Genomic DNA, 27513 nt, shown 5'->3' on the forward strand with positions numbered 1-27513 from the left:
CAGAGATTCAACAAGGTGCTGGAAGCATTCCTCAGAGATTTTGGACCATATTGACATGATGGCATCACACAGTTGGCGCAGATTTGTCGGCTGCACATCCCTGATGCGAATCTCCCGTTCCACCACATCCCAAAGATGCTCTATTGGATTGAGATCTGGTGACTGAGGAGGCCATTTGAGTACAGTGAACTCATTGTCATGTTCAAGAAACCAATCTGAGATGATTCGAGCTTTATGACATGGCGCATTATCCTGCTGAAAGTAGCCATCAGATGTTGGGTACATTGTGGTCATAAAGGGATGGACATGGTCAGCAACAATACTCAGGTAGGCTGTGGCGTTGCAACGATGCTCAATTGGTACCAAGGGGCCCAAAGAGTGCCAAGAAAAAATTCCCCACACCATGACACCACCACCACCAGCCTGAACCATTGATACAAGGCAGGATGGATCCATGCTTTCATGTTGTTTACGCCAAATTCTGACCCTACCATCCGAATGTCGCAGCAGAAATCGAGACTCATCAGACCAGGCAACATTTTTCCAATCTTCTACTGTCCAATTTCGATGAGCTTGTGCAAATTGTAGCCTCAGTTTCCTGTTCTTAGCTGAGAGGAGTGGTACCCAGTGTGGTCTTCTGCTGCTGTAGCCCATCTGCCTCAAAGTTCGACGCACTGTGCGTTCAGAGATGCTCTTCTGCCTACCTTGGTTGTAACGGGTGGCAATTTGAGTCACTGTTGCCTTTCTATCAGCTCGAACCAGTCTGCCCATTCTCCTCTGACCTCTGGCATCAACAAGGCATTTCCGGCCACAGAACTGCCGCTCACTGGATTTTTTTTCTTTTTCGGACCATTCTCTGTAAACCCTAGAGATGGTTGTGCGTGAAAATCCCAGTAGATCAGCAGTTTCTGAAATACTCAGACCAGCCCTTCTGGCACCAACAATCATGCCACGTTCAAAGGCACTCAAATCACCTTTCTTCCCCATACTGATGCTCGGTTTGAACTGCAGGAGATTGTCTTGACCATGTCTACATGCCTAAATGCACTGAGTTGCCGCCATGTGATTGGCTGATTAGAAATTAAGTCTTAACACACAGTTGGACAGGTGTACCTAATAAAGTGGCCAGTGAGTGTAGATGCGCCTTTTCTGGGGTGTCTGAGGGCAGATTTTTGTAGCCGGGGGGGCCAAAAACAATGGACCCTCTCAAGGCTATTAAAATCTGCCCTCACTCACCTGCTTTCCCTCTCTGGTTGTGATTTTACCACGGGAGCCCACGCATTTTTTTCAACGAATTAACCCCTTAATTTAACACCTAGATGTCCCAAATTTTACACACAAACCCTAATTTAATTATTAGTCAAAGACATATAAAAAATACATGAAATGAAATGGTCTACTGTATGTAAACCATGTGTCATTTCATGTCGGGTTTTGGATTGATTATACAGAAGCCGGCAATTGATTTAGAGGCTATTCTGCTATGTAGAACTCTATGAAATATATATATATATATATATATATATATACATACAGTACAGACCAAAAGTTTGTACACGCCTTCTCATTCAAAGAGTTTTCTTTTATTTCATGACTGTGAAAATTATAGATTCACTCTGAAGGCATCAAAACTATGAATTAACACATGTGGAATTGTATAAGGGCTATGTAAGGGCTATTTGACCAAGAAGGAGAGTGATGGAGTGCTACGCCAGATGAACTGGCCTGCACAGTCACCAGACCTGAACCCAATCGAGATGGTTTGGGGTGAGCTGGACCGCAGAGTGAAGTCAAAAGGGCCAACAAGTGCTAAGCATCTCTGGGAACTCCTTCAAGACTGTTGGAAGATTATTTCTGGTGACTACCTCTTGAAGCTCATCAAGAGAATGCCAAGAGTGTGCAAAGCAGTAGTCAAAGCAAAAGGTGGCTACTTTGAAGAACCTAGAATATAAGACATATTTTCAGTTGTTTCACACTTTCTTGTTAATTATATAATTCCACATGTTAATTCATAGTTTTGATGCCTTCAGAGTGAATCTACAAATTTTCATAGTCATGAAAATAAAGAAAATTCTTTGAATGAGAAGGTGTGTCCAAACTTTTGGTCTGTACTGTATATATATATATGTACAGTAAAGGGTGTTTTACTAGATGGGAGATATATTTCTCCCAACAGATTAATGTTTGGCCAGGTTTTTCCCTAAAGACAGGACCTGCAATAATGTCATGGTCACGTGGTCAGCCCATGTGATGTCTACCTCACTTGTAGGAGGGGTTATGGGCTATGTAATGGAGGTTGGTGTTTGGCATATGGTGAGTGTGTCTGGAAGCTACAGGAACCTGGATGGACTTAGCCTGAACTTGTATACAGGATCCCCGTGCTGCAGGACTATAGCAGCAAGACTCTCAAGAACCCTGGGAATGGCACCTGGCGGATGCTGCAGACCTGGCAGCCGCTTAGTTAAGCCCATCCCGTGCAAGGGGTGAGTCTGGGACCAGTGGTTCTCCAAGCTGGAGTATATTTATGTTTTTCCTTACTTTCTGTTAATCTGCTGTTTGCAACGTGACCTTAAACCACTGAAATTGGACTTTAAGCCTGTGTGTTGCCTCATTACTGCAGCCCTGCCATTACCTACCAGAGCAAATCCCTACAAATGGTGGACTGAATGCGGGCAAACGCATTGAGGCCAGGCTGTTTTTCTTATTTTTGATTTGTACCCCAGCCTATGTCCTGGGTGAAACGAGTGGCACAGACCCAGGCGTGGAACTTTCCAGAAATGGAGGCCACGGTGAAAACGCTCATAGAGGCCATGCGACAGCAGCAGCAGGCTATGCAGCAGCAAGCTACACAGCAACAGCAGGCTATGCAGCAGCAGCAAGCTACGCAGCAGCAGGCTATGCAGCAGCAGGTTACACAGCAACAGCAGGCTACACAGTAGCAGGCTATGCAGCAGCAAGCTACACAGCAACAGCAGGCTATGCAGCAGCAGGTTACACAGCAACAGCAGGCTATGCAGCAGCAGCAGGCTACACAGCAGCAGGCTATGCAGCAGCAGGTTACACAGCAACAGCAGGCTATGCAGCAGCAGCAGGCTACACAGCAGCAGGCTATGCAGCAGCAGGTTACACAGCAGCAGGCTATGCAGCAGCAGGTTACACAGCAACAGCAGGCTATGCAACAGCAGCAGGAGGCCATGCGGCAGCAGCAGCAGGAGGCTATGCAGCAGCAGGCTATGCAGCAGCAGCAGGAAACCAATCAGCTGTTGATACAGCATATCACGGCAGTTCAGACAAAAGGATCTAACCAGGGAATCCAAGATGTCCGGAAAGTGGTTCGTACAGCGGTTCCCAAAATGGAGAAGTCGGAAGATGTGGAGGCGTACCTGGAGATGTTCGAAGGAGTCGCTGAGAGAGAAGCTACCCAGGGACCAGTGGGCAGAAATCATCGCTCCGTTTCTGGCCCCAGGACCTTTGAAAGTGTATCGGGACCTACCCACGGAGCAAAGGGCGGACTACACGGACGTCAAGGGTGAGATACTGGCATGTCTTGGGGTAAATGTGATAGTTCGAGCCCAGCGGGTACACCAGTGGGAGTTTACCCCCTCCAAGCTGGCTCGGTCCCAGTATTATGACCTGATGCACCTGTTACAAAAGTGGTTGCAGCCTGAGGTGTTGTCCCCCATGGCCATGCTGGACCGCATAGTGACTGATAAGTTTTGGAGGGCTTTGCCCCACTCCCTCCAGACATGGGTCGGACAGATTGGATTAACGAAACTACTGTATGGTCCATATACTGTACTCTGTTCTTACTCAGTATTCACTTCACCTATTAGTTTACCTCTCAGGTAGCAGAAAGGCTATGTGGACCCTTCTGTAGATGACACATGGTTGGTTAGTATTTGATGACATTTCCTCCCACTGGGGACGAGTCCATTGTGACTACTCCAGTGGTATTTATATATTCTTTTCAAATGCTCATTACAACCAGTAATTAATAATTGTTTTAGAAAGATGCCTTTTGTACCCTCCCTGAGTACGTGGCATAGACCATCACTTCTATACACTGCATATAAGAAAACAAAGAAAATAGTTCAATATGACTACGTCATTTGAACTATCTTTAAAAACAAAGAAAACACAGCAACAGTTAGCAAGTTTAGTATTATTTTAAATTAAAAATGAAACAGCCTTATAATTTACACAAAAACATACACGGACACAGGTGATCTTTCTGTAGTGTACAAAATACCTTTGTAATACGACGTAACAATTAGTTTTCCTTCGAAATCTGAAAATATTCCTGTGTCACATAAGAAAAAAAAAAACCTCATTTTTTGGAACTGATACATTAAAGGGTACATACACTTTTGCGACCATTTTTTTTAAATAACTCCAATGTCTCTAAAATAAAAAAAATTAAGTTTTAGTAAATCAAAAGGAAATATCCTACAATATTGTGCATGCGACTCCTATGCCAACCCATGACTGCAAGATCAAAGGACACTGTTTAAGCCATATTGTTTGGAGTCTGCGGCCATATCAGCACACAGGCCCAGATTTTATTTTTTCGCCCCTGATGCTTTCTTATGCCAAATTTTTCAAAATGGTGCATATGGTTCATGAATTTGGCACAAGATCAAAAATATTTTTTTATTTTTGTGTTTAACCATTTTTTTGTGACTATTTTTAGCACCGTAAGTCAAAAATTCTGAAAAAAAGTCGCGAAGATGAGTCAAATTAAAACTTCTCTAGAAGCCTTACCCCAGACGGGGACACTGATCTGAAATGCACCAAAAAAAATGCAATGTTTGATAAAAGTTCATGAATCTGTCTAAAACATCTGGATAATAAGCAAAGCCGTCAGGGAAATATAACAAAAAAACTTAAAGGGGTTCTCTGGGACTTTAACATTGATGGCCTATCCTTAGGATGATAGGTCATCAATGTCTAATTGGTGGGGGTGCGATACCCGGCACCCCCGGTGGTCAGCTGTTCCCGGTGTCGGACGGAACTGCTCAGTTACAGAACTGCACAGCTAAGTCAACCGAATAGTGGCTGCGTCCGGGTACTGCACATCCACCCCCTATGGATTCGAATAGGGGGCAGATGTGCGGTACTTGACAACGGCCACTATACTGTGCAGCTCCATAATTGAGCACTTCTGGCTGCCGCCGACATTGGGAACAGTTGATGGGTGCCGGGTGTTGGATGTGCCATCAATGTGAAAGACCTGGACAACCACTATAAAAAAAAGAATGACAACTTAAAAAGTGGCAAATAAAATGCAAATACTAAAGCCACTAAAAAGGAGAAAAGTACTCCAGAAAAATGGAAAAACAGCAAGAATGGATCTGGGCCATAGACTTGTAGAAAAAGTTTAAAAACAAAATGGTAGATTTGTTTTTAAATCAAAACTATTGCCAAACTTTAGATACATAAAAGCAACAAAAAAAAATGCTTGCAAAAGTCAACACAGTCTGTAACATCTGCACCCATGTAATACTTTTAAAATATTTCTACTTTTGATTCCGGACTATGATTTTCAAGACTGAAGTATGGAAGCAAAATATTGGAAAAGAACTACGGTATTCCAAATATTCTCAACGAAGTCTGTTTTCTCTGTAAAACATCCTCACACGCAAAATGAATGACTTGATAGAATAAAGGAAAGAAATATTCTGCATATTGGTTGGACTCTATTTCTAAGAACTTTTACATTTATCGCTTCTCCATATCTTCTGAGAGGACATGATCTTTCCAGATTCCTTCTCAACTGATTCTTCCATTATATGTACCTCTGTCTTTCATTCCCCTTGGAAAGGAAGTAACACAGCAAGGAAGTAGTCACGGCAGGAGTCAGCTATTTTTAGGATGAATCAAACTTCTTAGGAACATGCGTTCACAGTTGTATCATAAACCACGTGTATTCCTCTCCTCACTACACACTTGCCTCTACCATTTGTCTTGGTGAACCCCAATGAATGTCCATATCTATAGATTTTACTGAGGTGCCTCTACCTGGGGTCCTTGTAAACCCCATCGCAGGTCCATATCTTTAGAATTTAATATGCATCCTGAATAAAACCAAATGTTCACAATCTTGTCACCTGGGGTTATTTGAGCATCCATAGGCATATTTTAGAACTAGTGTATCGTGACTGGGCAATGGGTTGCCATAGTAGTGTTCAACCAATGTAGCAAGGTCTGGAAAAAACATCTCTGCCTCAAGGTAAACATTGCAGTCCTGTAGAGACAGAAATTTATATCAGAATAAGGCATTGTTCACACAACAGCATTTTTTGTTTGAGTGCTGTCGGACCAATGTTGCTTAATGGGGCGGTGCAGCGTGAGTGTTTTTTTTCACTGGCTCAATAAAATCACAGTGTGATTGAGTTTCCTCAATACATAGGATGAAACTCACCCATTCAAGTCTATGGGTGAACAAAAAAACAGATGCCACATGGAGCCACAGTTTAGCATCTGATTTTTATGGATACATTGCAATTCTGTAAAACAAAAAACTAAATGGTCCTGTAAATTAGTAATAGCTGCTGTTAAAAAAACCAGATTGTACACGGATGACAAGTGAGTAAAGAATTGTCCCACTTTTTTGGATGAAACTTGTTTTTTTCACATGGTAGTGTGAGCCTACCCTTTATCAATATGTAAAAGAACAAAGGTCTGCCGCTGATGTAAGCCTATTAGGCTACACATCAGCAAGTACAATAGCGGGACTAAAAACAGAGAAAGGAAAAAAAAAAATCAAGTGGGTTAAGTAAAAAAAAAATAAGATAAAATGCACACACAAAAAAGTGTTTTCCCTTCACAAAATGCTATATTATGGAAAAAAAATAAATAAAAAACATAATTTATGTCACCATGTCCATAACGACTTAATCGATAAAATGATCATATCATTTATGACACATGGATGCAGTGGGACTTTTTTTTTTATTTTGAATAGCGTTTCTATTATGTGAACATGAAAAATATATGACATTGTAAACGTCAGGTCAAGTCATTTATACAATCAGATGAATGTCTTAAAAATAGAATTTCAAAATAGTCGCAGAATAGCTCTTTTTTCCCTCACCCATCCAAAAATAATAAAAGTTACTGAGTACATTCCAGACACTCCAACTCCAAAATTAAGAAAAATTCAGCTGGTCATAGTATAAAACATAATATGAAAAAACAAAACAAAAAAATGAAGGTACAAAGCGCATCCAATGGGAAGGATTCATAGATACCTGAGTGTGATATATAATGCCACGGTTTCATCACTTACTGTGAGTGTCAGCTCAGTCACCCTACAGGATCTGTCTGGAGTGTGCTCGACTGTCAGTATTTTGAGTGGCAGTCCAGTTGTCCAATCGTAGGCTGGAGCCTGCTGGGCTGTCACTATTTTGATTGACAGCCCTGCTGCTCAATCTGGCCTAGCCTGTGGACTTTCCTACAGGTGCCTCCCATGCTTGATAATTCGCTAGCTATTTAACTGACTAGCTATAAGCAGACCATTGCCAGTTGTAGCTTTGCTCAGTGATGTGTGTCCTGAGCTCTGTGTCTGATTTCCTGATCTTGTGGCCGGACCTTGGATTTGTCTTGACTATTGATGTGGATTATGCCTTTTGTTCTTCACGCTCTGTGACCTCAGGTACAAGACCTCGAACTTGGCCTACATTTTTCTTACTCCTTTATCTTGACAAACCCTTCTGGTATTTAACCAGTGACTTTGACCATGCCTTTGTCTTGCCCCTCTGTGCTACAAGCCCTCCTGGTGTCTGACCTTGAACCTTCTGACTACCCTGTCTCACGGCTTGTCCGTGAATAGTGACTCAGCATCACATATAAAACATTTTGTACATAGAAACAATGAATAAATGTAAAGGAAAACAAAAAACAAACCTTTTCAAAAATTCGGTAATTTCTTAATTTGGATTCCAATTTATCCCATACAACTAGGACCTTAAAAAAAATATTTTATCAGTTATTAGGTAACATTGCATGCAGTAATAAAAACTAATCAGAAGCAAATAAATCCTGTAGCTTACAAAACTGATATTTGTTTCCTTTTTTATTTTTCCTACATATGCCATCCCACACACCAATAATTTTCCAGACACTTCATAAATATCAAGGTAATCCCAAAAAAAAAAAAAAAAAAAAAAGGGGGATGCACCAGGTCCTTCTCCATCTTTTTAGTCCAGTTTGTTAAGCAAATTTGCTCCATCGGGCCCATATAGACCATAGGATTAACAAACCCTCCCTGAACTACCCTTCATATATTAAAAAAATGCTACACCGAAAATATAGAGAACATTCAAGAAAATTGCACGGAATGTCTGTCATTATTATTTATACACCACTATAGAGGTAAAACATATGTTTGGGGCACAAATTTATATCTGTTATCCAACGGAGCATGAGTTTTAAAAAAAAAAATGTATTTAAAAAAATTACCGTATATAAAAATGACAAAAATTTAGTTCCACCACTGAGTAATATATACAGTGGGGGAAACAAGTATTTGTCACTGGGCAAACTTACAAACTCATAAAGAGATCAAAGACATGAACAGTCTATCATTTTCATGGTAGGTTAATTTTAACATTGATCGATAGAATATAAAAAATAAATTCCAGAAAATCACATTGTATAAATCATATAAATTTATGTGCATATTGCAGTGAGAAATAAGCATTTGATCCCTCTGGCAAGCAAGACTTAATACTTGGTGGCAAAATCCTTGGTGGCAAGCACAGCATTAAGACAATTTTTGTAGTTGATGAGGTTTGCTCACATGTCAGGAGGAATTTTGGTCCACTCATCTTTGCAGATCATCTCTAAATCATTAAGATTTTAAGGCTGTCGCTTGGCAACTCGGAGCTTCAACTCTCTCCATAAGTTTTCTATGGGATTAATGTCTGGAGACTGGCTAGGCCACTCCATGACCTTAATGTGCTTCTTTTTGAGCCACTCCTTTGCTGCCTTGGCTGTATGTTTTGGGTCATTGTCTTGCTGGAAGACCCAGCCATAACCCATTTTTAATATCCTGGAGGAGGAAATGAGGTTGTCACTCAGGATTTTACGGTACATGGCTCCATCCATTCTCCCATTGATGCGGTGAAGTAGTCCTGTGCCCTTAGCAGAGACACACCACTAAAACATAATGCTTACACCTCCATGCTTGACAGTGGGGATGGTGTTCTTTGGGTCATAGGCAGCATTTATCTTTCTCCAAACACGGCGAGTTGAGTTAATGCCAAAGAGCTCAATTTTTGTCTCATCTGACCACAGCACCTTCTCCCAATCACTCACAACATCATCCAGGTGTTCGTTGGGAAACTTCAGACGGGCCTGCATATGTGCCTTCTTGAGCAGTGGGACCTTGTGGGCACTGCAGGATTTTAAACCTTTATGGCTTAATGTGTTACCAATGTTTTCTTCGTGACTGTGGTCCCAGCTGCCTTGAGATAATTAACAAGTTCCTCCCATGTAGTTTTAGGCTGATCTCTCACCTTCCTCATGATTACGGATACCCCACGAGGTGAGATTTTGCACGGTGCACCAGATTGATGTTGATTGACAGTCATTTTGTATTTCTTCAATTTTCTTACTATTGCACCAACTACTTCTCACCCAGCGTCTTACTTATGGTTTTGTAGCCCATTCCAGCTTTGTGCACGTCTACAATCTTGTCCTTGACATCCTCATAAAGTTCTTTGGTCTTGCCCATGTTGTAGAGGTTAGACTCTGGCTGATTAATTGAATGTGTGGACAGGAGTGTTTTATAAAGGTGACTATGTAAGTCAGCTGTCTTTAATGAAGGTAATGAGTTGATTAGGAGCATCTAACTGGTCTGTAGGAGCCAGAATTCTAATGGTTGGTAGGGGATCAAATACTTAATTCTCACTGCAAAATGCAAATACATTTACACGATTTATACCATGTGATTTTTTGGATTTTATTTTTGATATTCTATCTCTCAATGTTAAAATTAACCTGTTCATGTCTTTGTCAGTAGGCAAATTTACAAAATCAGCAAGGGATCAAATACTTATTTCCCAAACTGATTAGAGCACGGACAGCCTCCTGCAGGCCGCTCGGCCACCAGGCCTAGTTATATGCGGCTCCACATGAACGATCTATCATTTCTCCAAACTAATTTCGCTAACCATCAGGAAACAGGAAATTGCTGTGAAAATAACATGCAAAAAAATGAAAGCTAAACTAAACAGCCTGTTCTGTATTCAGCTCCACCAGGGTTACCTTTCCGGCCTTTGCCGAGTTTCTGATGCAGAAGAGTCCATTCAGGGGGCTTCCTCTGGTATCCGTAGCTTTGAACATCCTGAAATAACAATACTCTCATTTATCTCCAGCTTAACAGGACGAGGCTATCATTTCATGTGCTTGCTTGGCAGAAATATTTTCCCTCCAGGAGCGAACTTTGCTTTGCTGATAGACATTAGTATATTTAGGATATGGTCGGATCTTTCAAGAACTGTCAACATATCTATGTGATCAATGCTTTATACATCTATAATGCGCAGGAGAACAAAGCGTTACAGTCCAGACCAGACTTTCCAATCCAGAAGAATCATCCGCTTCATCTCCGACCCATCAAGACTTTTATTCTTCACATAGTCTACTTTTATGTTAACTTCCCCCTTTATTTTAATCTACATATTGCTTAAAATACATTTATGTAATCCATGGCTCTTCCACCTTTTCCTCCTGCAACCTCTCCAGCCAAAACTTGGAGGTTGATGTTTACTGATAATTGATGGACAAATATATAATCTACAACTAATAGTTTCCTCCTCCTAGAATTCTTCGAAAAGGACTGAGGACCCAAGAACAAGAGCAAAGTGGTTCCTCTCACTGATGACCATTCACTCATCTATACCATTCATGTAGGAAGAAGAAGACCTTCCTTCCCATCTCTTGTGGAAACTGATGGCAGCTTCTACCTTGCCTTGTTGGGGAATATGGTGGTCACCGTTGACCACAAGAACTTATAAAGGATTGGTCTCAACCTTCCACATTCAACCTAACGAGGTCTCTCCACGGACCTTAATGTACATGGCAGTATTATATACCCAGCAAATATAAAAAAAAAGTACCTTTCAACGTCGAAAGAATCGCAGGTGTTAATAAAAACACTGGAGGGAAGAGGAACCTGGAAGCAAAAAAGAAAGACTATATAATGACCACTTGACATACATTAAAAGGGATTTTTCGGGGGCTAAATAGTGATAACCAATTCTTTGGGGAGGGCATTAATATCGAATTGATGGGGTTCCAACTTTCAAGATTGTCAGCGATCAACTGGAGCCTATTTTTTGTTTATTAAGTACAGCTCCATTTCATAGTGGTCGTGCCTGATACTGCAACTGTCTACACCACAATCCAATATACCGGTGTGATGTGCTCTACACCACAATCCAATATACCGGTGTGATGTGCAAACTCTCGCTCTCCTGCAGAGCTGTGTGTGATTATACCTGACACAACTGCAGGTTACTCTCAGCTTCAGCTTCCATCTCACTGGCAGACAGTGTTTCAATACAGCAGAGCTGTGAGAGCTACAGCTGCTAGCATGTTTATTATGAGACAAGGTTCGGTTCTACAGTTCTTTGTTAGTTACACGTCTCCCACTGGTAGCTCACCCTTTCATATAAAACAAGATCTGGAGGCAGATTCTCAGGGAGATCTAGGTCCCGCCCATAGATCTTAACAGTTCATTTACATATAAGAAAAACTTGGATGTCTATAGAGTAAGAAAATGGATCGCAGATATCAAGGTATCATTTTATTCATCTTCCGATGACCTATAGATGTCTTAGGAGGGTTGATCCTACTGACAGATTACCTTTAATTTGCGATACTAAAGATGACCTGCCACTAGGTGAAAAGTGACCAGAATATTCAGGGGAGCAGCGGGAATAAAATAAGAGTAAAATCTGGTAACTTTTCACCTGTCAGTGCCACTTTAATATAAAAATTATTAATAATTGTATAATAAAAGTTACACAGCTTTCTAACATACCCTACTTTATTTTCCAATTTCCCACAATCAGATCCTAAAACCCCACATGAACACTAAGGGCAATGATTCATCATTTCTTTAAGTCACTTTTCTTTATCTGTGGTGTGGATGTTTTTTTCTCTCCAAATTCTTTAAATTTGGCGCACTTGAGTCATAAACTTTGCCCAAAATATAAAATACACTTTATTTCTGACTTTAACTGTTCTACCACAAAAAGCCACGAGGTCCACTAAGATTTTCAAAAAAAATTTCAGGCGTACATAAATCACTGGAGTCCACTGGCAAAAATATTTAGCAAAAAAAAAAAATGGGTATTGATGAATCGGCCAAAAACATCTGGAAACTCCAAACTCAGCCCACAATGGTGAACATACAGTATAAGAAAACAACAAAAAGGTGAACACATAAAACAGACTCTAAAAGGGAGCAAATTTATATAAAAATTTGGTAAAAATTTAAAAACGGGTCAAAATCCATCAAAAACTAGGTGAACAAAGGAGCAAATGCAATAATGAATCAGGCCCAAATATGTAAGAAAAATACAACAACAAATCATGAATCGGGGCCAGTGTTTCTCACAGCTGGGGGTTTGCTACAATTGCATGGTAATGGTAATGAGATAAACACCGAGGATTCCAGAATGAGACGTTGTACATGTTTGCTAAGCACATTTTCACTTTATCATTATCCATTACCTTTTCATAGTCGTCATCGCTATCGCTTTTGTCATCCTTAAATTTCGGTTTTGGTGGGCGGACTGGCAACTCCATTGTGATGTCTCTGAAACTCTGTCCATCAGGCGGCGATCTCCTAGACCAAGCCATAAATATACTACTGTGAACTGAAGATAAGACATCTACTGATCTAAAGTGGGAAATGATGACCTATTCTAAGGAAATTTTCCTTCCTTCTGAAGGAGACTTATTTTTCATACCTAGCAGGAGTGTGTAAAAAAACAAACAGCGACCCCAGTGTTAACACTATTTAGAAATTATGTCAAGATGGAGTTCGATATACCTAGAAAACCAGAAGCACGTCCCACCCTGGAGGACCCACTCCTTTCTTCACATGGTCATTTGGATGGCTGACATCTAATGCTACATGTCCTCGAGTGACAAGTTAGAGAAGTTGCTATCGATCTTCAAGACAAAACTGATAAAAAAAATTACCATACGATGATCTTTACTTACAATTTTGGTGAGTATCCAGGTCCATCACACCTTGCTTGTAACCTCGGAAAGGTAGGAGGCTTCAGTATGGGTGGCTTGGGAAGTACGGGTTTTGGTACGATGGGTGAAGACTCCTCAGATGATTTTAAAGAGTCACTCAACGCCCTAGGTTTTAAAGGAACTGGTGGTCCATAACTGTTCAGTGTGGTTGGTTTAGTGGCTAGTATAGTTGGCTTGGTTGGCACTACCGGACTCACGGCATGGTTGGACTTGTTAATTGGTTTTGCAAGTAAGGGAGGAGGAGGAGCTGTGTTCAACCTGCTGCTGAGTTCATCCTTAAATTTTAAGTCTTTCCCCGCCATATATGAAGGCTTGGTCCCAAACATTGTTTCTTTTGGTTGATTGCTTTTGTTGTCTTTCATTGATTGGGACAATGGTTCCACCCGATGAACTGGTGGTTGTGGCAGTAAAATAGGTGGTTTTCTGCTAGCGGGACATGGAAAGGGTGGATTATCTTCCTTTTCAGCTTTGTCAGTGGATCTAGTTATTAAATCCGTAGCCCTATAAATAGGTGGGAACCCCGGTACCGGAGGTTTTGCTACGACCTCTTGTCCATTGTAGCCATCAATACTTTTCCTTGGATATGAGCGTGAAGGAGGAGAAGGGGGTTTTGCTGTTCCCGAAGCTCTAGTTGTTGATGGCCAGTTTGAAAATGCTTCATTCTTCAGTGGTACTGGAACTGGTGGTGGCGGGTAGCTTGGTGCACTGACTATTTGAGAAAAAACAAGCAATTAACTCACTTATTCTATAAATCCACCTGGCCGCCTAGCCGAGAGCCGCACAGAAAAATCAAATGCTTTTTTATTGTGATGTCGATTTTGACACTACGCGCTTCACCTGCTCAAGTCATACTGCCATCATTTCAGAAGACAACCCAGGCATTATGCCGGAAAACTGTGCGTTTTTTCTCAGTGGTTCCTGGCCTGGTGGCAGACTACTTTGACTAGGTCTCATTGTGTTTGGGCACCAGAATTACCATTTATTGAAGTGGATTTCCAGCTTTGGAAAACCCCTATCCACAAGGTACAGTTTTGTTTTGTTTTTTTAAATGCTATATTCACCCTTGTCGGATTCGGCGCTGGGTCCTGATATCTGTTATCTGCAGCACTGACATCCCATCGACAGCGCTGCAGCCAATCAGTGAGCTCAGGGGCTCGTGCCGTTAACTCGGGCACAGGTTCTGAGCTCGCTGGCATGATGTCAGCACAGCATACATTGAAAGATGCCAGGATTAGCGGTGGAGATACAGTGCTGGACCTGGGGAGGGTGAGTATAGTTTTAAAAAAATTTTAAAAAATGCAGCTATGGGACTTGGACTTTACAAAACCAAAACAGTGATCACAAAAAATAAAAGATCAAAGTTCTCTAAGATGTGCCCAGAAATTTTCTGAATATTTAGTTTTTAGATGGAAGATTGATGTCAATGAAGCCTCAAACAATAATGGGGGGGGGGGGAGGACCAAAAACAATAAATGGAGTGAAGGACCATGCGCAACCCCATTTCCTTCCTCAAGATCTACTGTAGTCTCAGCAATCTTTAAGTTATAGTATGGTAACTTTAAATTATGGAAATTATGGGAATAACTCTTTAATATATCTTTACAACATCTAAAAAGCTCTAAAACTCCTGCTTCTATCCATCACTAGGGGGAGCTTAAAGGGACTCTGTGACAAGATTTTTGCTACGTGTTTTGAGAACAGAATAATGTAGGGGCAGAAACCCTTATTCCAGAAATGTGTTACTTACTAGGCTGTGTGCTGCTGTTTCAATAAAATCAATGTTTTCTCAGCAGAATATTATCACTAGATGACTATCTGTCTTGTGTCATGTAGTCCTTATACACAGAAAGCTGCCAATCACTGGTGTGGGTGGCGTTATAGACAGGAAGCTGTCAATCACTGGTATGGGCAGGGTTACAAAGGAAGTTGCCAATCACTGGTGTGGGTGGGGTTATAGACAGGAAGCTGCCAATCACTGGTGTGGGTGGGGTTATAGACAGGAAGCTGCCAATCACTGGTGTGGGTGGGGTTATAGACAGGAAGCTGCCAATCACTGGTGTGTGCTTGGTTATACACAAGAAGCTGCCAATCACTGCTGTGGACGGAGTTATACAGGGCTCTGCATTCGGAGCACTGCCAGATCTGCAGTAGAGAAAACAGTTATTTTATAAAAACTGCAGCAAGCAGCCAAGTAATGGAAACATCGCTAGAATTCGGGTATCTGCCCCTACTTCATTCTGCTCTTAGATTACATTTCAAAAACCTGGTGACAGATTCCTGTTGTGAGTTCATTTTCCCCTCCGTCACTGAGGCCTGGTGAACTCCCTATTCTAGTGAAGGAAGGTAGTGAGCCTGATTATCAGGCACCTGGGACTAATGAAGACGATTGGCTGAGTGGAGTCACTGACTGGATTTAAGGCAGCCTACGCCCTTTCTGCCCTGCGGGTGATTTCTCTGTGGACTCTTGGACACCAGTCTGATTCCTGCTCTCCTAAAGCTAAGTTTTCTGTTTTGCCTTTTGCATTTAAGATTTGCTTTTGTTTTTCTTGCTTTTTGATTCTGCCACTCCCTGCTGGAGTGTGCAGTGTTCCGTTAGCTCTGTCTTCTGAAAGTACCTGAGTGCTGATTTAGTTTTTGAAGCTTAGTTGCTTCAGGGCCATTTTTATATCAGCTTGTTGGTTTCTGTCTCTGATAGGGTTTTGGCAGATTGCAGACAGCAGCCTTCCTATCCGTTCCTATCTAGGTAGTTTTGGGCCCCGTCTTTGCTCAGTCTGTCTTTCTGTCTGTGTAAGTGTTTTCATCTTGCTTCACCGTCATTATATGTGGGGGGCTGCCTATTGCTTTGGGGTCTGCTCTGGGGCAGATAGATTTCCCCTTCCCTTCTTTAGGCCTATGTATCTCTCCGGCTGTGATCGAGGGGTCTAGGTCATCGTAGGAACCCCCCACGGCTACTGCTAGTTGTGTTGATAGGTTCAGGGGTCTGCAATCTGATAGTTGCCAACTTCTCTGGTTTTCTGGACTTAGCTAGCATTTCTGTTTTTGCCTCCTACGGTGACTCTATCATAACAGAATCACCCGCCGAACCGCAGATCCTTGGGTACTCAATAGCAGGAAAGAATTGTGTTTAAAAAAAAAAAAAAAAAAAGAGTGTGTATATTCTTTCCTCTATATCTCTGAGGCCGTAGGGGGAATTTTTTTTCTCTCAATGGAGATTAAGCAAGTGTCTGATCGTGTGGAGCAGCTCGCTGCTGAAGTGCGAGGAATTTCCGCCTATCTTGCTCGTTCACATGCTGTTGAACCAAAGATTCCTACACCTGATGTATTTTTTGGGGATCGATCTAAATTTTTGAGTTTCAAAAATAATTGTAAATTATTTTTTGCTTTGAAGCCTAACTCGTCAGGGAGCCCCGCGCAGCAGGTTAAAATTGTCATCTCTTTGCTGCGCGGCGATCCCCAGGATTGGGCGTTTTCTTTGAAACCAGATGACCCTATTCTGACTAATGTGAATGCATTTTTTCAAGCCTTGGGGTTGCTGTACGACGAACCTAATGCTATTGATCAGGCTGAAAAGACCCTGTTAGCATTGAACCAGGGTCGAGAATCTGCAGAGTTGTACTGTCAAAAGTTCCGAAAGTGGGCGGTCCTTACTACCTGGAATGATAGTGCCTTGGCTGCTCTCTTTCGGAAGGGTTTGTCAGAAGCCGTAAAAGATACTATGGTGGGACTTCCTGTTCCCTCTGGTCTGGACGATTCTATGTCTTTAGCCATTCAGGTTGATCGGCGTTTACGTGAACGCAGGATAACACGAGAGGTGTTACCACCGGTTGAACAGACGTCTGAACCTATGCAATGTGATAGAGTTTTGTCTAAGGCGCAACGTCAGGAATTCAGAAGGCGTAATAAGCTGTGTTTTTTCTGTGGAGATGCCTCACATATTATTTCTGTTTGTCCTAAACGTGAGAAACGCTTTGCACACACGTTTTCTGTTGGTGGGGTTCAGCCTAAGTTTCTTTTGGCGATTACTCTGATCTGTTCCCTGTCCACATTTTCCGCCAAGGCTTTTGTGGATTCGGGAGCAGCGCTAAACCTTATGGACTTGGATTTTGCTAAACGTTGTGGATTTCCGTTGACACCTCTGCAGACGCCTATCCCTTTGAGGGGGATTGATGCTACCCCTCTGGCTAAAAATAAACTTCAGTTTTGGACCCAGTTGGTCATACGGGTCGCCCCAGACCACCAAGAAAATTGCAGATTTTTGGTGTTGCATGGTCTGCATGATGCCGTTGTTCTGGGGTTTCCCTGGTTGCAGATTCATAATCCAGTTTTGGATTGGAAGTCTGTGTCTGTGGTGAGTTGGGGTTGCCGGTGTACCTTTAGTGAGGCTCCGGTTTTTTCCACCTCTTCTCAGTCGCATGAGGTTCCTGACTATTTAGCGGACTTCTATGATGTATTTAGTGAGAATGAGTCTGTGTCCTTGCCTCCTCATAGGAGTTATGACTGTGCAATTGAACTAAGCCCGGGGTGTAAATTTCCTAAGGGTCGGCTCTTCAATTTATCTGTACCCGAGCACGAGGCTATGCGGTCCTATATTAAGGAGGCGTTGGAGAAGGGTCATATTAGACGATCCTCTTCACCCTTAGGTGCCGGGTTTTTTTTTGTGGCCAAGAAGGATGGTTCTTTAAGGCCTTGTATTGATTATCGTGCCCTCAATAAAATTACTATTAAATATCAGTATCCGTTACCCCTGATTTCGGATCTATTCTCTAGAGTCAGTGGTGCTTGCTGGTTTACCAAGCTTGACCTCAGGGGGGCGTATAATCTTATCCGCATTAAGCAGGGGGATGAATGGAAGACGGCGTTTAATACTCCGGAGGGACATTTTGAGTACCTGGTGATGCCTTTTGGGCTCACTAATGCCCCTTCTGTCTTCCAGTGCTTCATGAACGATATTGTCCGAGACTTTGTCGATAAATTTTTGATTATCTATCTGGACGATATTTTGATCTTCTCCAAGGATTGGGATGCTCATGTGGAGCATGTTCGGACTGTGTTCCGGATCTTGAGAGAGAATTCTCTGTATGTCAAAGGATCAAAATGCCTTTTTGGAGTACAGAGGATTTCTTTTTTGGGATTTGTTTTGTCTCCGTCAACTACTGAAATGGACCCGGCCAAGGTACAGGCCATTTATGTTTGGGTTCAGCCCACTTCTTTGAAGGCCCTCCAGAAGTTTTTGGGTTTTGCTAATTTTTATCGGAAATTTATAGCAAAATTTTCTAGTATTGCCAAACCATTGACTGACCTGACCAGGAAGGGTGCGGATGTGTTGAATTGGTCTCCGGAGGCGGTTGCTTCCTTTCAGGAGCTGAAGCGTAGATTTACCTCCGCCCCGGTTCTGCGGCAACCTGATGCCTCACTCCCGTTTCAGGTAGAGGTGGATGCTTCTGAGATTGGTGCAGGAGCAGTGTTGTCCCAAAAGGATCCGGTAACATCTAAAATGAATCCCTGTGCTTTCTTTTCCCGAAAGTTCTCTTCATCTGAACGTACAGTGGGGAAAAAAAGTATTTAGTCAGTCAGCAATAGTGCAAGTTCCACCACTTAAAAAGATGAGAGGCGTCTGTAATTTACATCATAGGTAGACCTCAACTATGGGAGACAAACTGAGAAAAAAAAATCCAGAAAATCACATTGTCTGTTTTTTTTTCATTTTATTTGCATATTATGGTGGAAAATAAGTATTTGGTCAGAAACAAGCATTCAAGATTTCTGGCTCTCACAGACCTGTAACTTCTTCTTTAAGAGTCTCCTCTTTCCTCCACTCATTACCTGTAGTAATGGCACCTGTTTAAACTTGTTATCAGTATAAAAAGACACCTGTGCACACCCTCAAACAGTCTGACTCCAAACTCCACTATGGTGAAGACCAAAGAGCTGTCAAAGGACACCAGAAACAAAATTGTAGCCCTGCACCAGGCTGGGAAGACTGAATCTGCAATAGCCAACCAGCTTGGAGTGAAGAAATCAACTGTGGGAGCAATAATTAGAAAATGGAAGACATACAAGACCACTGATAATCTCCCTCGATCTGGTGCTCCACGCAAAATCCCACCCCGTGGGGTCAGAATGATCACAAGAACGGTGAGCAAAAATCCCAGAACCACGCGGGGGGACCTAGTGAATGAACTGCAGAGAGCTGGGACCAATGTAACAAGGCCTACCATAAGTAACACACTACGCCACCATGGACTCAGATCCTGCAGTGCCAGACGTGTCCCACTGCTTAAGCCTGTACATGTCCGGGCCCGTCTGAAGTTTGCTAGAGAGCATTTGGATGATCCAGAGGAGTTTTGGGAGAATGTCCTATGGTCTGATGAAACCAAACTGGAACTGTTTGATAGAAACACAACTTGTCGTGTTTGGAGGAAAAAGAATACTGAGTTGCATCCATCAAACACCATACCTACTGTAAAGCATGGTGGTGGAAACATCATGCTTTGGGGCTGTTTCTCTGCAAAGGGGCCAGGACGACTGATCCGGGTACATGAAAGAATGAATGGGGCCATGTATCGTGAGATTTTGAGTGCAAACCTCCTTCCATCAGCAAGGGCATTGAAGATGAAACGTGGCTGGGTCTTTCAACATGACAATGATCCAAAGCACACCGCCAGGGCAACGAAGGAGTGGCTTCGTAAGAAGCACTTCAAGGTCCTGGAGTGGCCTAGCCAGTCTCCAGATCTCAACCCTATAGAAAACCTTTGGAGGGAGTTGAAAGTCCGTGTTGCCAAGCGAAAAGCCAAAAACATCACTGCTCTAGAGGAGATCTGCATGGAGGAATGGGCCAACATACCAACAACAGTGTGTGGCAACCTTGTGAAGACTTACAGAAAACGTTTGACCTCTGTCATTGCCAACAAAGGATATATCACAAAGTATTGAGATGAAATTTTGTTTCTGACCAAATACTTATTTTCCACCATAATATGCAAATAAAATGAAAAAAAAACAGACAATGTGATTTTCTGGATTTTTTTTTCTCAGTTTGTCTCCCATAGTTGAGGTCTACCTATGATGTAAATTACAGACGCCTCTCATCTTTTTAAGTGGTGGAACTTGCACTATTGCTGACTGACTAAATACTTTTTTTCCCCACTGTAACTATGATGTGGGGAATCGGGAACTGTTGGCCATGAAATAGGCATTTGAGGAGTGGAGACATTGGTTGGAGGGAGCCAAACATCAAGTGGTGGTCCTCACTGACCACAAAAATTTGATTTACCTAGAGTCGGCTAAACGCTTGAACCCTAGACAGGCTAGGTGGGCCTTGTTTTTTACACGTTTTGATTTTGTGGTCCCTTTCCTTCCTGGAACTAAGAATGTCAAGGCAGACGCCCTCTCTAGGAGTTTCTTTGCTGATTCTCCTGTGGTGACCAAGCCTGCTACCATCTTAGGCGAAGGGGTAGTTCTTTCTGCCATCTCGCCCGATTTGAGACTTGCTCTGCAAGAGTTCCAGGAGGACAAACCTGAGCGTTGCCCCAGTGGAAAGTTGTATGTTCCTGACCAGTGGAAGAAGAGAGTGATGTCTTAAGTTCATTGCTCTACATTGGCTGGTCATCCAGGTATTTTTGGTACTAGAGATCTGGTGAGTCGCTCTTTTTGGTGGCCCACCTTGTCTCATGATGTCAGGAATTTTGTGCAGTCCTGTGGGACTTGCTCCCGGTCTAAATCTTGTTCTCACTCTAGTGGGTTGTTGATGCCTTTGCCGGTCCCCAGGAGGCCATGGACCCATATTTCAATGGATTTCATCTCTGATATGCCGGTCTCTCAAAGAATGACTGCTATTTGGGTGATTTGTGATAGGTTCTCTAAGATGGTTCATCTTGTACCACTCCCTAAGTTGCCATCTTCCTCTGAGTTGGTGCCCCTGTTTTTGCAACAGGTGGTTCGCTTGCACGGGATTCCTGAGAACATTGTATCTGACAGAGGAGTTCAATTTGTGTCTAAATTTTGGAGGACATTCTGTTCCAAGTTGGGAATTCAGTTGTCCTTCTCCTCTGCTTTTCACCCTCAGACCAATGGGCAGACAGAGAGAACAAACCAGACCTTGGAGTCGTATTTGAGATGTTTTATTTCCGCTGATCAGGATGATTGGGTTTCATTTTTGCCCTTGGCCGAATTTGCTTTGAATAATAGAGCTAGTTCTGCCACTTTGATGTCACCTTTTTTTTGTAACTTTGGGTTTCATCCTCGATTTTCTTCAGGGCAGGTGGAGCCCTCTGCCTGCCCAGGTGTTGACACTGTGGTGGAGAGAATGCACCAGATCTGGGATCAAGTGGTGGATAAGTTATCTCTCTCCCAGGAAAAGGCCCAGCGGTTTTCCAATCGACATAGGACCATTGGTCCCCAGTTTAAGATTGGTGATATGGTGTGGTTATCATCAAAAAATATTGCTATGAAGGTGGCTTCTCCTAAGTTTAAGCCTAGATTTATTGGACCTTACAAGATTTTGGAGATTATTAATCCGGTCTCTTTTCGTTTGGCTCTTCCTGTCACATTTAAGATCCATAATGTGTTCCATAAGTCCTTCTGGAAGAGGTTTGTCGAGCCAGTTGTGCCTGAGGTGGCACCTCCGGACCCTGTATTGGTTGAAGGTAACTTGGAATATGAGGTAGAGAAAATTCTGGATTCCCGTCTGGCTAGACGGAGACTCCAGTATTTGGTTAAGTGGAAGGGTTATGGTCAGGAGGATAATTCCTGGGTCTCTGCCTCTGATATTCATGCCAAAAGATTGGTGCGTGCCTTTCATCGGGCTCACCCTGATCGCCCTGGTAGCGTTGTTGAGGGTTCGGTGACCCCTCCTCAAGGGGGAGGTACTGTTGTGAGTTCATTTTCCCCTCCGTCACTGAGGCCTGGTGAACTCCCTATTCTAGTGAAGGAAGGTAGTGAGCCTGATTATCAGGCACCTGGGACTAATGAAGACGATTGGCTGAGTGGAGTCACTGACTGGATTTAAGGCAGCCTACGCCCTTTCTGCCCTGCGGGTGATTTCTCTGTGGACTCTTGGACACCAGTCTGATTCCTGCTCTCCTAAAGCTAAGTTTTCTGTTTTGCCTTTTGCATTTAAGATTTGCTTTTGTTTTTCTTGCTTTTTGATTCTGCCACTCCCTGCTGGAGTGTGCAGTGTTCCGTTAGCTCTGTCTTCTGAAAGTACCTGAGTGCTGATTTAGTTTTTGAAGCTTAGTTGCTTCAGGGCCATTTTTATATCAGCTTGTTGGCTTCTGTCTCTGATAGGGTTTTGGCAGATTGCAGACAGCAGCCTTCCTATCCGTTCCTATCTAGGTAGTTTTTTGGCCCCGTCTTTGCTCAGTCTGTCTTTCTGTCTGTGTAAGTGTTTTCATCTTGCTTCACCGTCATTATATGTGGGGGGCTGCCTATTGCTTTGGGGTCTGCTCTGGGGCAGATAGATTTCCCCTTTCCTTCTTTAGGCCTATGTATCTCTCCGGCTGTGATCGAGGGGTCTAGGTCATCGTAGGAACCCCCCACGGCTACTGCTAGTTGTGTTGATAGGTTCAGGGGTCTGCAATCTGATAGTTCCCAACTTCTCTGGTTTTCTGGACTTAGCTAGCATTTCTGTTTTTGCCTCCTACGGTGACTCTATCATAACAGATTCCCTTTAAGAAGTTACTGCATGCAAATCTATTATTAAAGATGTATTGACATGACTGATGCGGGTACTTGCACTTATCTTGAGAACGAGGCCTCGTCTTGCGCCACAGTGACCGTAGAGAATGTCGTGCATGCGTGACTCTTTCCGTTCACTTCTATGGGAGTTCAAGAATAAGTGAGCACACCTGCACAAGACACGCAAGCAAGTGCGAGTAACTATTTTCAGAACCTCTTGCTGCTGTGACCTGGAGAAAAGCGATACCAATGTGCTGTCGAGTTACAGTCAGGTCACAGCAGCAGAGCTTCCTACTGCACACGCTCACAGGCGCAGGGCTTATAAAGGTCCCAGGAAAAGTTTCTGTCCTTGTAAATTGCAAATTAAGGGTTTTTTTCAGAATTGATATATAATGATTATTTTTTCTGTTCCTGGAGAACCCCTTCTATCTCTGTCTGCTTGCAGGGGAACATGGAACTATCAGAAAAAATTAGAATTTTGCCCCTGATAATATATTTAGTAAAGTGACAATATGGCACAAAATAGCGATCAAAGGCAGGTATTGATTTTATGTCTGCACTAAACAGCTTCCAGCTAATAACTTACCGTCCATTGCATCTGGCTGCTCGTAGTCTTCTTCATCATCATCTTCATCCTGGTAGCTATCTGTAAATGGACAGAGACAGGGAATTTCATATATATATACAGTGGGGAAAAAAAGTATTTAGTCAGTCAGCAATAGTGCAAGTTCCACCACTTAAAAAGATGAGAGGCGTCTATAATTTACATCATAGGTAGACCTCAACTATGGGAGACAAACTGAGAAAAAAAAATCCAGAAAATCACATTGTCTGTTTTTTTTTCATTTTATTTGCATATTATGGTGGAAAATAAGTATTTGGTCAGAAACAAGCAATCAAGATTTCTGGCTCTCACAGACCTGTAACTTCTTCTTTAAGAGTCTCCTCTTTCCTCCACTCATTACCTGTAGTAATGGCACCTGTTTAAACTTGTTATCAGTATAAAAAGACACCTGTGCACACCCTCAAATAGTCTGACTCCAAACTCCACTATGGTGAAGACCAAAGAGCTGTCAAAAGACACCAGAAACAAAATTGTAGCCCTGCACCAGGCTGGGAAGACTGAATCTGCAATAGCCAACCAGCTTGGAGTGAAGAAATCAACTGTGGGAGCAATAATTAGAAAATGGAAGACATACAAGACCACTGATAATCTCCCTCGATCTGGTGCTCCACGCAAAATCCCACCCCGTGGGGTCAGAATGATCACAAGAACGGTGAGCAAAAATCCCAGAACCACGCGGGGGGACCTAGTGAATGAACTGCAGAGAGCTGGGACCAATGTAACAAGGCCTACCATAAGTAACACACTACGCCACCATGGACTCAGATCCTGCAGTGCCAGACGTGTCCCACTGCTTAAGCCTGTACATGTCCGGGCCCGTCTGAAGTTTGCTAGAGAGCATTTGGATGATCCAGAGGAGTTTTGGGAGAATGTCCTATGGTCTGATGAAACCAAACTGGAACTGTTTGGTAGAAACACAACTTGTCGTGTTTGGAGGAAAAAGAATACTGAGTTGCATCCATCAAACACCATACCTACTGTAAAGCATGGTGGTGGAAACATCATGCTTTGGGGCTGTTTCTCTGCAAAGGGGCCAGGACGACTAATCGGGTACATGAAAGAATGAATGGGGCCATGTATCGTGAGATTTTGAGTGCAAACCTCCTTCCATCAGCAAGGGCATTGAAGATGAAACGTGGCTGGGTCTTTCAACATGACAATGATCCAAAGCACACCGCCAGGGCAACGAAGGAGTTGCTTCGTAAAAAGCATTTCAAGGTCCTGGAGTGGCCTAGCCAGTCTCCAGATCTCAACCCTATAGAAAACCTTTGGAGGGAGTTGAAAGTCCGTGTTGCCAAGCGAAAAGCCAAAAACATCACTGCTCTAGAGGAGATCTGCATGGAGGAATGGGCCAACATACCAACAACAGTGTGTGGCAACCTTGTGAAGACTTACAGAAAACGTTTGACCTCTGTCATTGCCAACAAAGGATATATCACAAAGTATTAAGATGAAATTTTGTTTCTGACCAAATATTTATTTTCCACCATAATATGCAAATAAAATGAATAAAAACAGACAATGTGATTTTCTGGATTTTTTTTTCTCAGTTTGTCTCCCATAGTTGAGGTCTACCTATGATGTAAATTACAGACGCCTCTCATCTTTTTAAGTGGTGGAACTTGCACTATTGCTGACTGACTAAATACTTTTTTGCCCCACTGTATATGTAGGTATTTCAGAGCAGAAGAAATCAGAACTTCTGCTTAGTGCTCTTTATAAAGACGTCCTATAATATGAAACATATAAAGTTCAGGTGAAATATTACCATCCGCAGGATTGTGCGTGTATTTTATATCCACAGGACGCTCAATGGATCCATAGAAACTGTCTGTTTCCGAACCACTATCACTGGGAAGGAAAAAAAAATACGAAAATCAGTAATGATACCTTATTTACGGTAAACATTAGTGATGATGAGCGCACGTGCCCGGATGAGGTGTTATCTGAGCATGCTTGGGTGCTAACCGACTGTCTTTGGCGTGCTGGAAAAATAGGCTCGAGTCCCTGCGGCTCCATGTCTCGCGGCTATTCGACAGAAACAACACATGCAGGGTTTACCTAACAAAACAGACAATCCCTGCATGTGTGGTGGCTGTTGAACAATCGTGGGGGACTCAAACATATTTTTCGAGCGTGCTGAAGCCACTCGGTTAGCACCCAAGCATGCTCAGATAACACCTTATCCGACCACTCATCACTAGTAAACATCCATGACTACAATATTCCAGAAATGTCACTTCTCTTGTCTCTTTTTTACTATCCATTTTATCTTTGCAAAATTTCAATTACAAATAGGAAATATCTGCAATACTGGTATGAAAAACGAAGGTAAAGTGAATGCAATCGATAAAACCTCAGCAAGATTTTATCCCTTGAAAGAACCTGGCGATTTTTTTATTTTTGCTCTATCGTTTTTTTTTTCGACAGCATTATGAGGTCTTGTTTTATTTTTTTAAATGACACCATTTATTTTACCACATAATGTAGTGGAAAGTAGTGAAAACATTTTTTAAACTCCCTAATTGGCATATCTGATTAAACTTAAGGTTCTGCTGATTAGAAAAAGTGACTACAACACTATGATTTTTTTTTATAGGGGCTATATTCCCCAAAAGGCTTTGTACTGTCAGGATCCCTTTAAATATATAGACAGTTAAAGTTATGGAACTTTTCATAAGACCTCTGGAACGCTGGATACCTACTGCATCTACTACTCCATTTTCTGTACAGTATTAATAAGGGATACCATTATACAGTGCCTTGCGTAGGTATTCGACTCCCAGGAACTTTTCAACCTTTTCCCACATATCATGCTTCAAACATAAAGATACCAAAGGTAAATTTTTGGTGAAGAATCAACAACAAGTGGGACACAATTGTGATGTTGAACGAAATGTAGTGGTTATTTTAAATTTTTGTGGAAAGTCAAAAACTGAAAAGTGGGGCGTGCAATATTATTCGGCCCCTTTATTTTCAGTGCAGCAAACTCACTCCTGAAGATCATTGTGGATCTCTGAATGATCCAATGTTGTCCTAAATGACTTAGGCTAGTTTCACACTAGCGTTTTGAGGTGCAGCGCATGCTTGCCTTGAAGCTCCACCCCCTGCCGCGCCTCCTCCAGTCAGCTCCGCCTATGGGCGCATGACGCTGCATGTGACCTGCGTACCCTCTCTTCAGCATTGGGTACGCAGGCCAAGCGCAGGTATGCTTTGCCGGCGCATGCATCCTTTTGACGGTGCGCCGACCTGCGCCAAACGCATCGTGTTGCATTTTGGTGCGGCCAAAGGCGGAGCTTCACGGCAAGCATGCATTGCGCCTCAAAACACTAGTGTGAAACTAGCCTAATGATGATAAATATAATCCCCCTTGTGTGTAATCAAGTCTCTGAATAAATGCACCTGCTCTGTGATAGTCTCAGGGTTCTGTTTGAAGCACAGAGAGCATCATGAAGACCAAGGAACACAAGAGGCAGGTCCGTGATACTGTTGTGGAGAAGTTTAAAGCCGGATTTGGATACAAAATGATTTCCCAAACTTTAAACATCCCAAGGAGCACTGTGCAAGCGATCATATTGAAATGGAAGGAGTATCATACCACTGTCCATAGGACAACAATCAGTCGTACACTGAACAAATCTGGCCTTTATGGAAGAATGGCAAGAAGAAAGCCATTTCTCAAAGATATCCATAAAAAGTGTTGTTTAAAGTTTGCAACAAGCCACCTGGGAGACACACCAAACATGTGGAAGTAGGTGCTCTGGTCAGATGAAACAAAAAATGAACTTATTGGCAACAATGCCAAACGATATGTTTGGCGTAAAGGCTCATCATCCGGAACACACCATCCCCACTGTCAAACATGGTGGTGGCAGCATCATGGCTTGGGCCTGCTTTTCTTCAGCAGGGACAGGAAAGATGGTTAAAATTGATGG

At 42.6% G+C, this 27513-nt stretch overlaps 1 protein-coding gene across 4 annotated transcripts in view; it reads right to left on the reverse strand.

The window, feature by feature from the left end:
* Positions 1-4147: 4147 nt before the first annotated feature.
* Positions 4148-27513, reverse strand: part of SH3BP2 (SH3 domain binding protein 2) — a 109951-nt gene continuing 86585 nt past the window's right edge. For 3 of the 4 annotated variants that reach the window (XM_073574461.1, XM_073574463.1, XM_073574462.1), the window contains exons 6-13: positions 25347-25429; positions 23540-23599; positions 13240-13987; positions 12745-12859; positions 11124-11179; positions 10270-10348; positions 7906-7965; positions 4148-6244 (exon numbers count right to left, since the gene is read on the reverse strand). In XM_073574461.1, the coding sequence (XP_073430562.1) occupies positions 6104-6244; positions 7906-7965; positions 10270-10348; positions 11124-11179; positions 12745-12859; positions 13240-13987; positions 23540-23599; positions 25347-25429 (1342 nt within the window). In that variant the 3' untranslated portion in view covers positions 4148-6103. The remainder of the gene's footprint in view (positions 6245-7905; positions 7966-10269; positions 10349-11123; positions 11180-12744; positions 12860-13239; positions 13988-23539; positions 23600-25346; positions 25430-27513) is intronic. The other variant, XM_073574460.1, reaches the window with a different exon arrangement.

This window comes from Dendrobates tinctorius, unplaced genomic scaffold (genome assembly GCF_039654945.1).
Source record: "Dendrobates tinctorius isolate UK_male_01 unplaced genomic scaffold, ASM3965494v1 ptg000039l, whole genome shotgun sequence".
In the NCBI taxonomy this organism is placed as follows: Eukaryota; Metazoa; Chordata; class Amphibia; order Anura; family Dendrobatidae; genus Dendrobates; species Dendrobates tinctorius.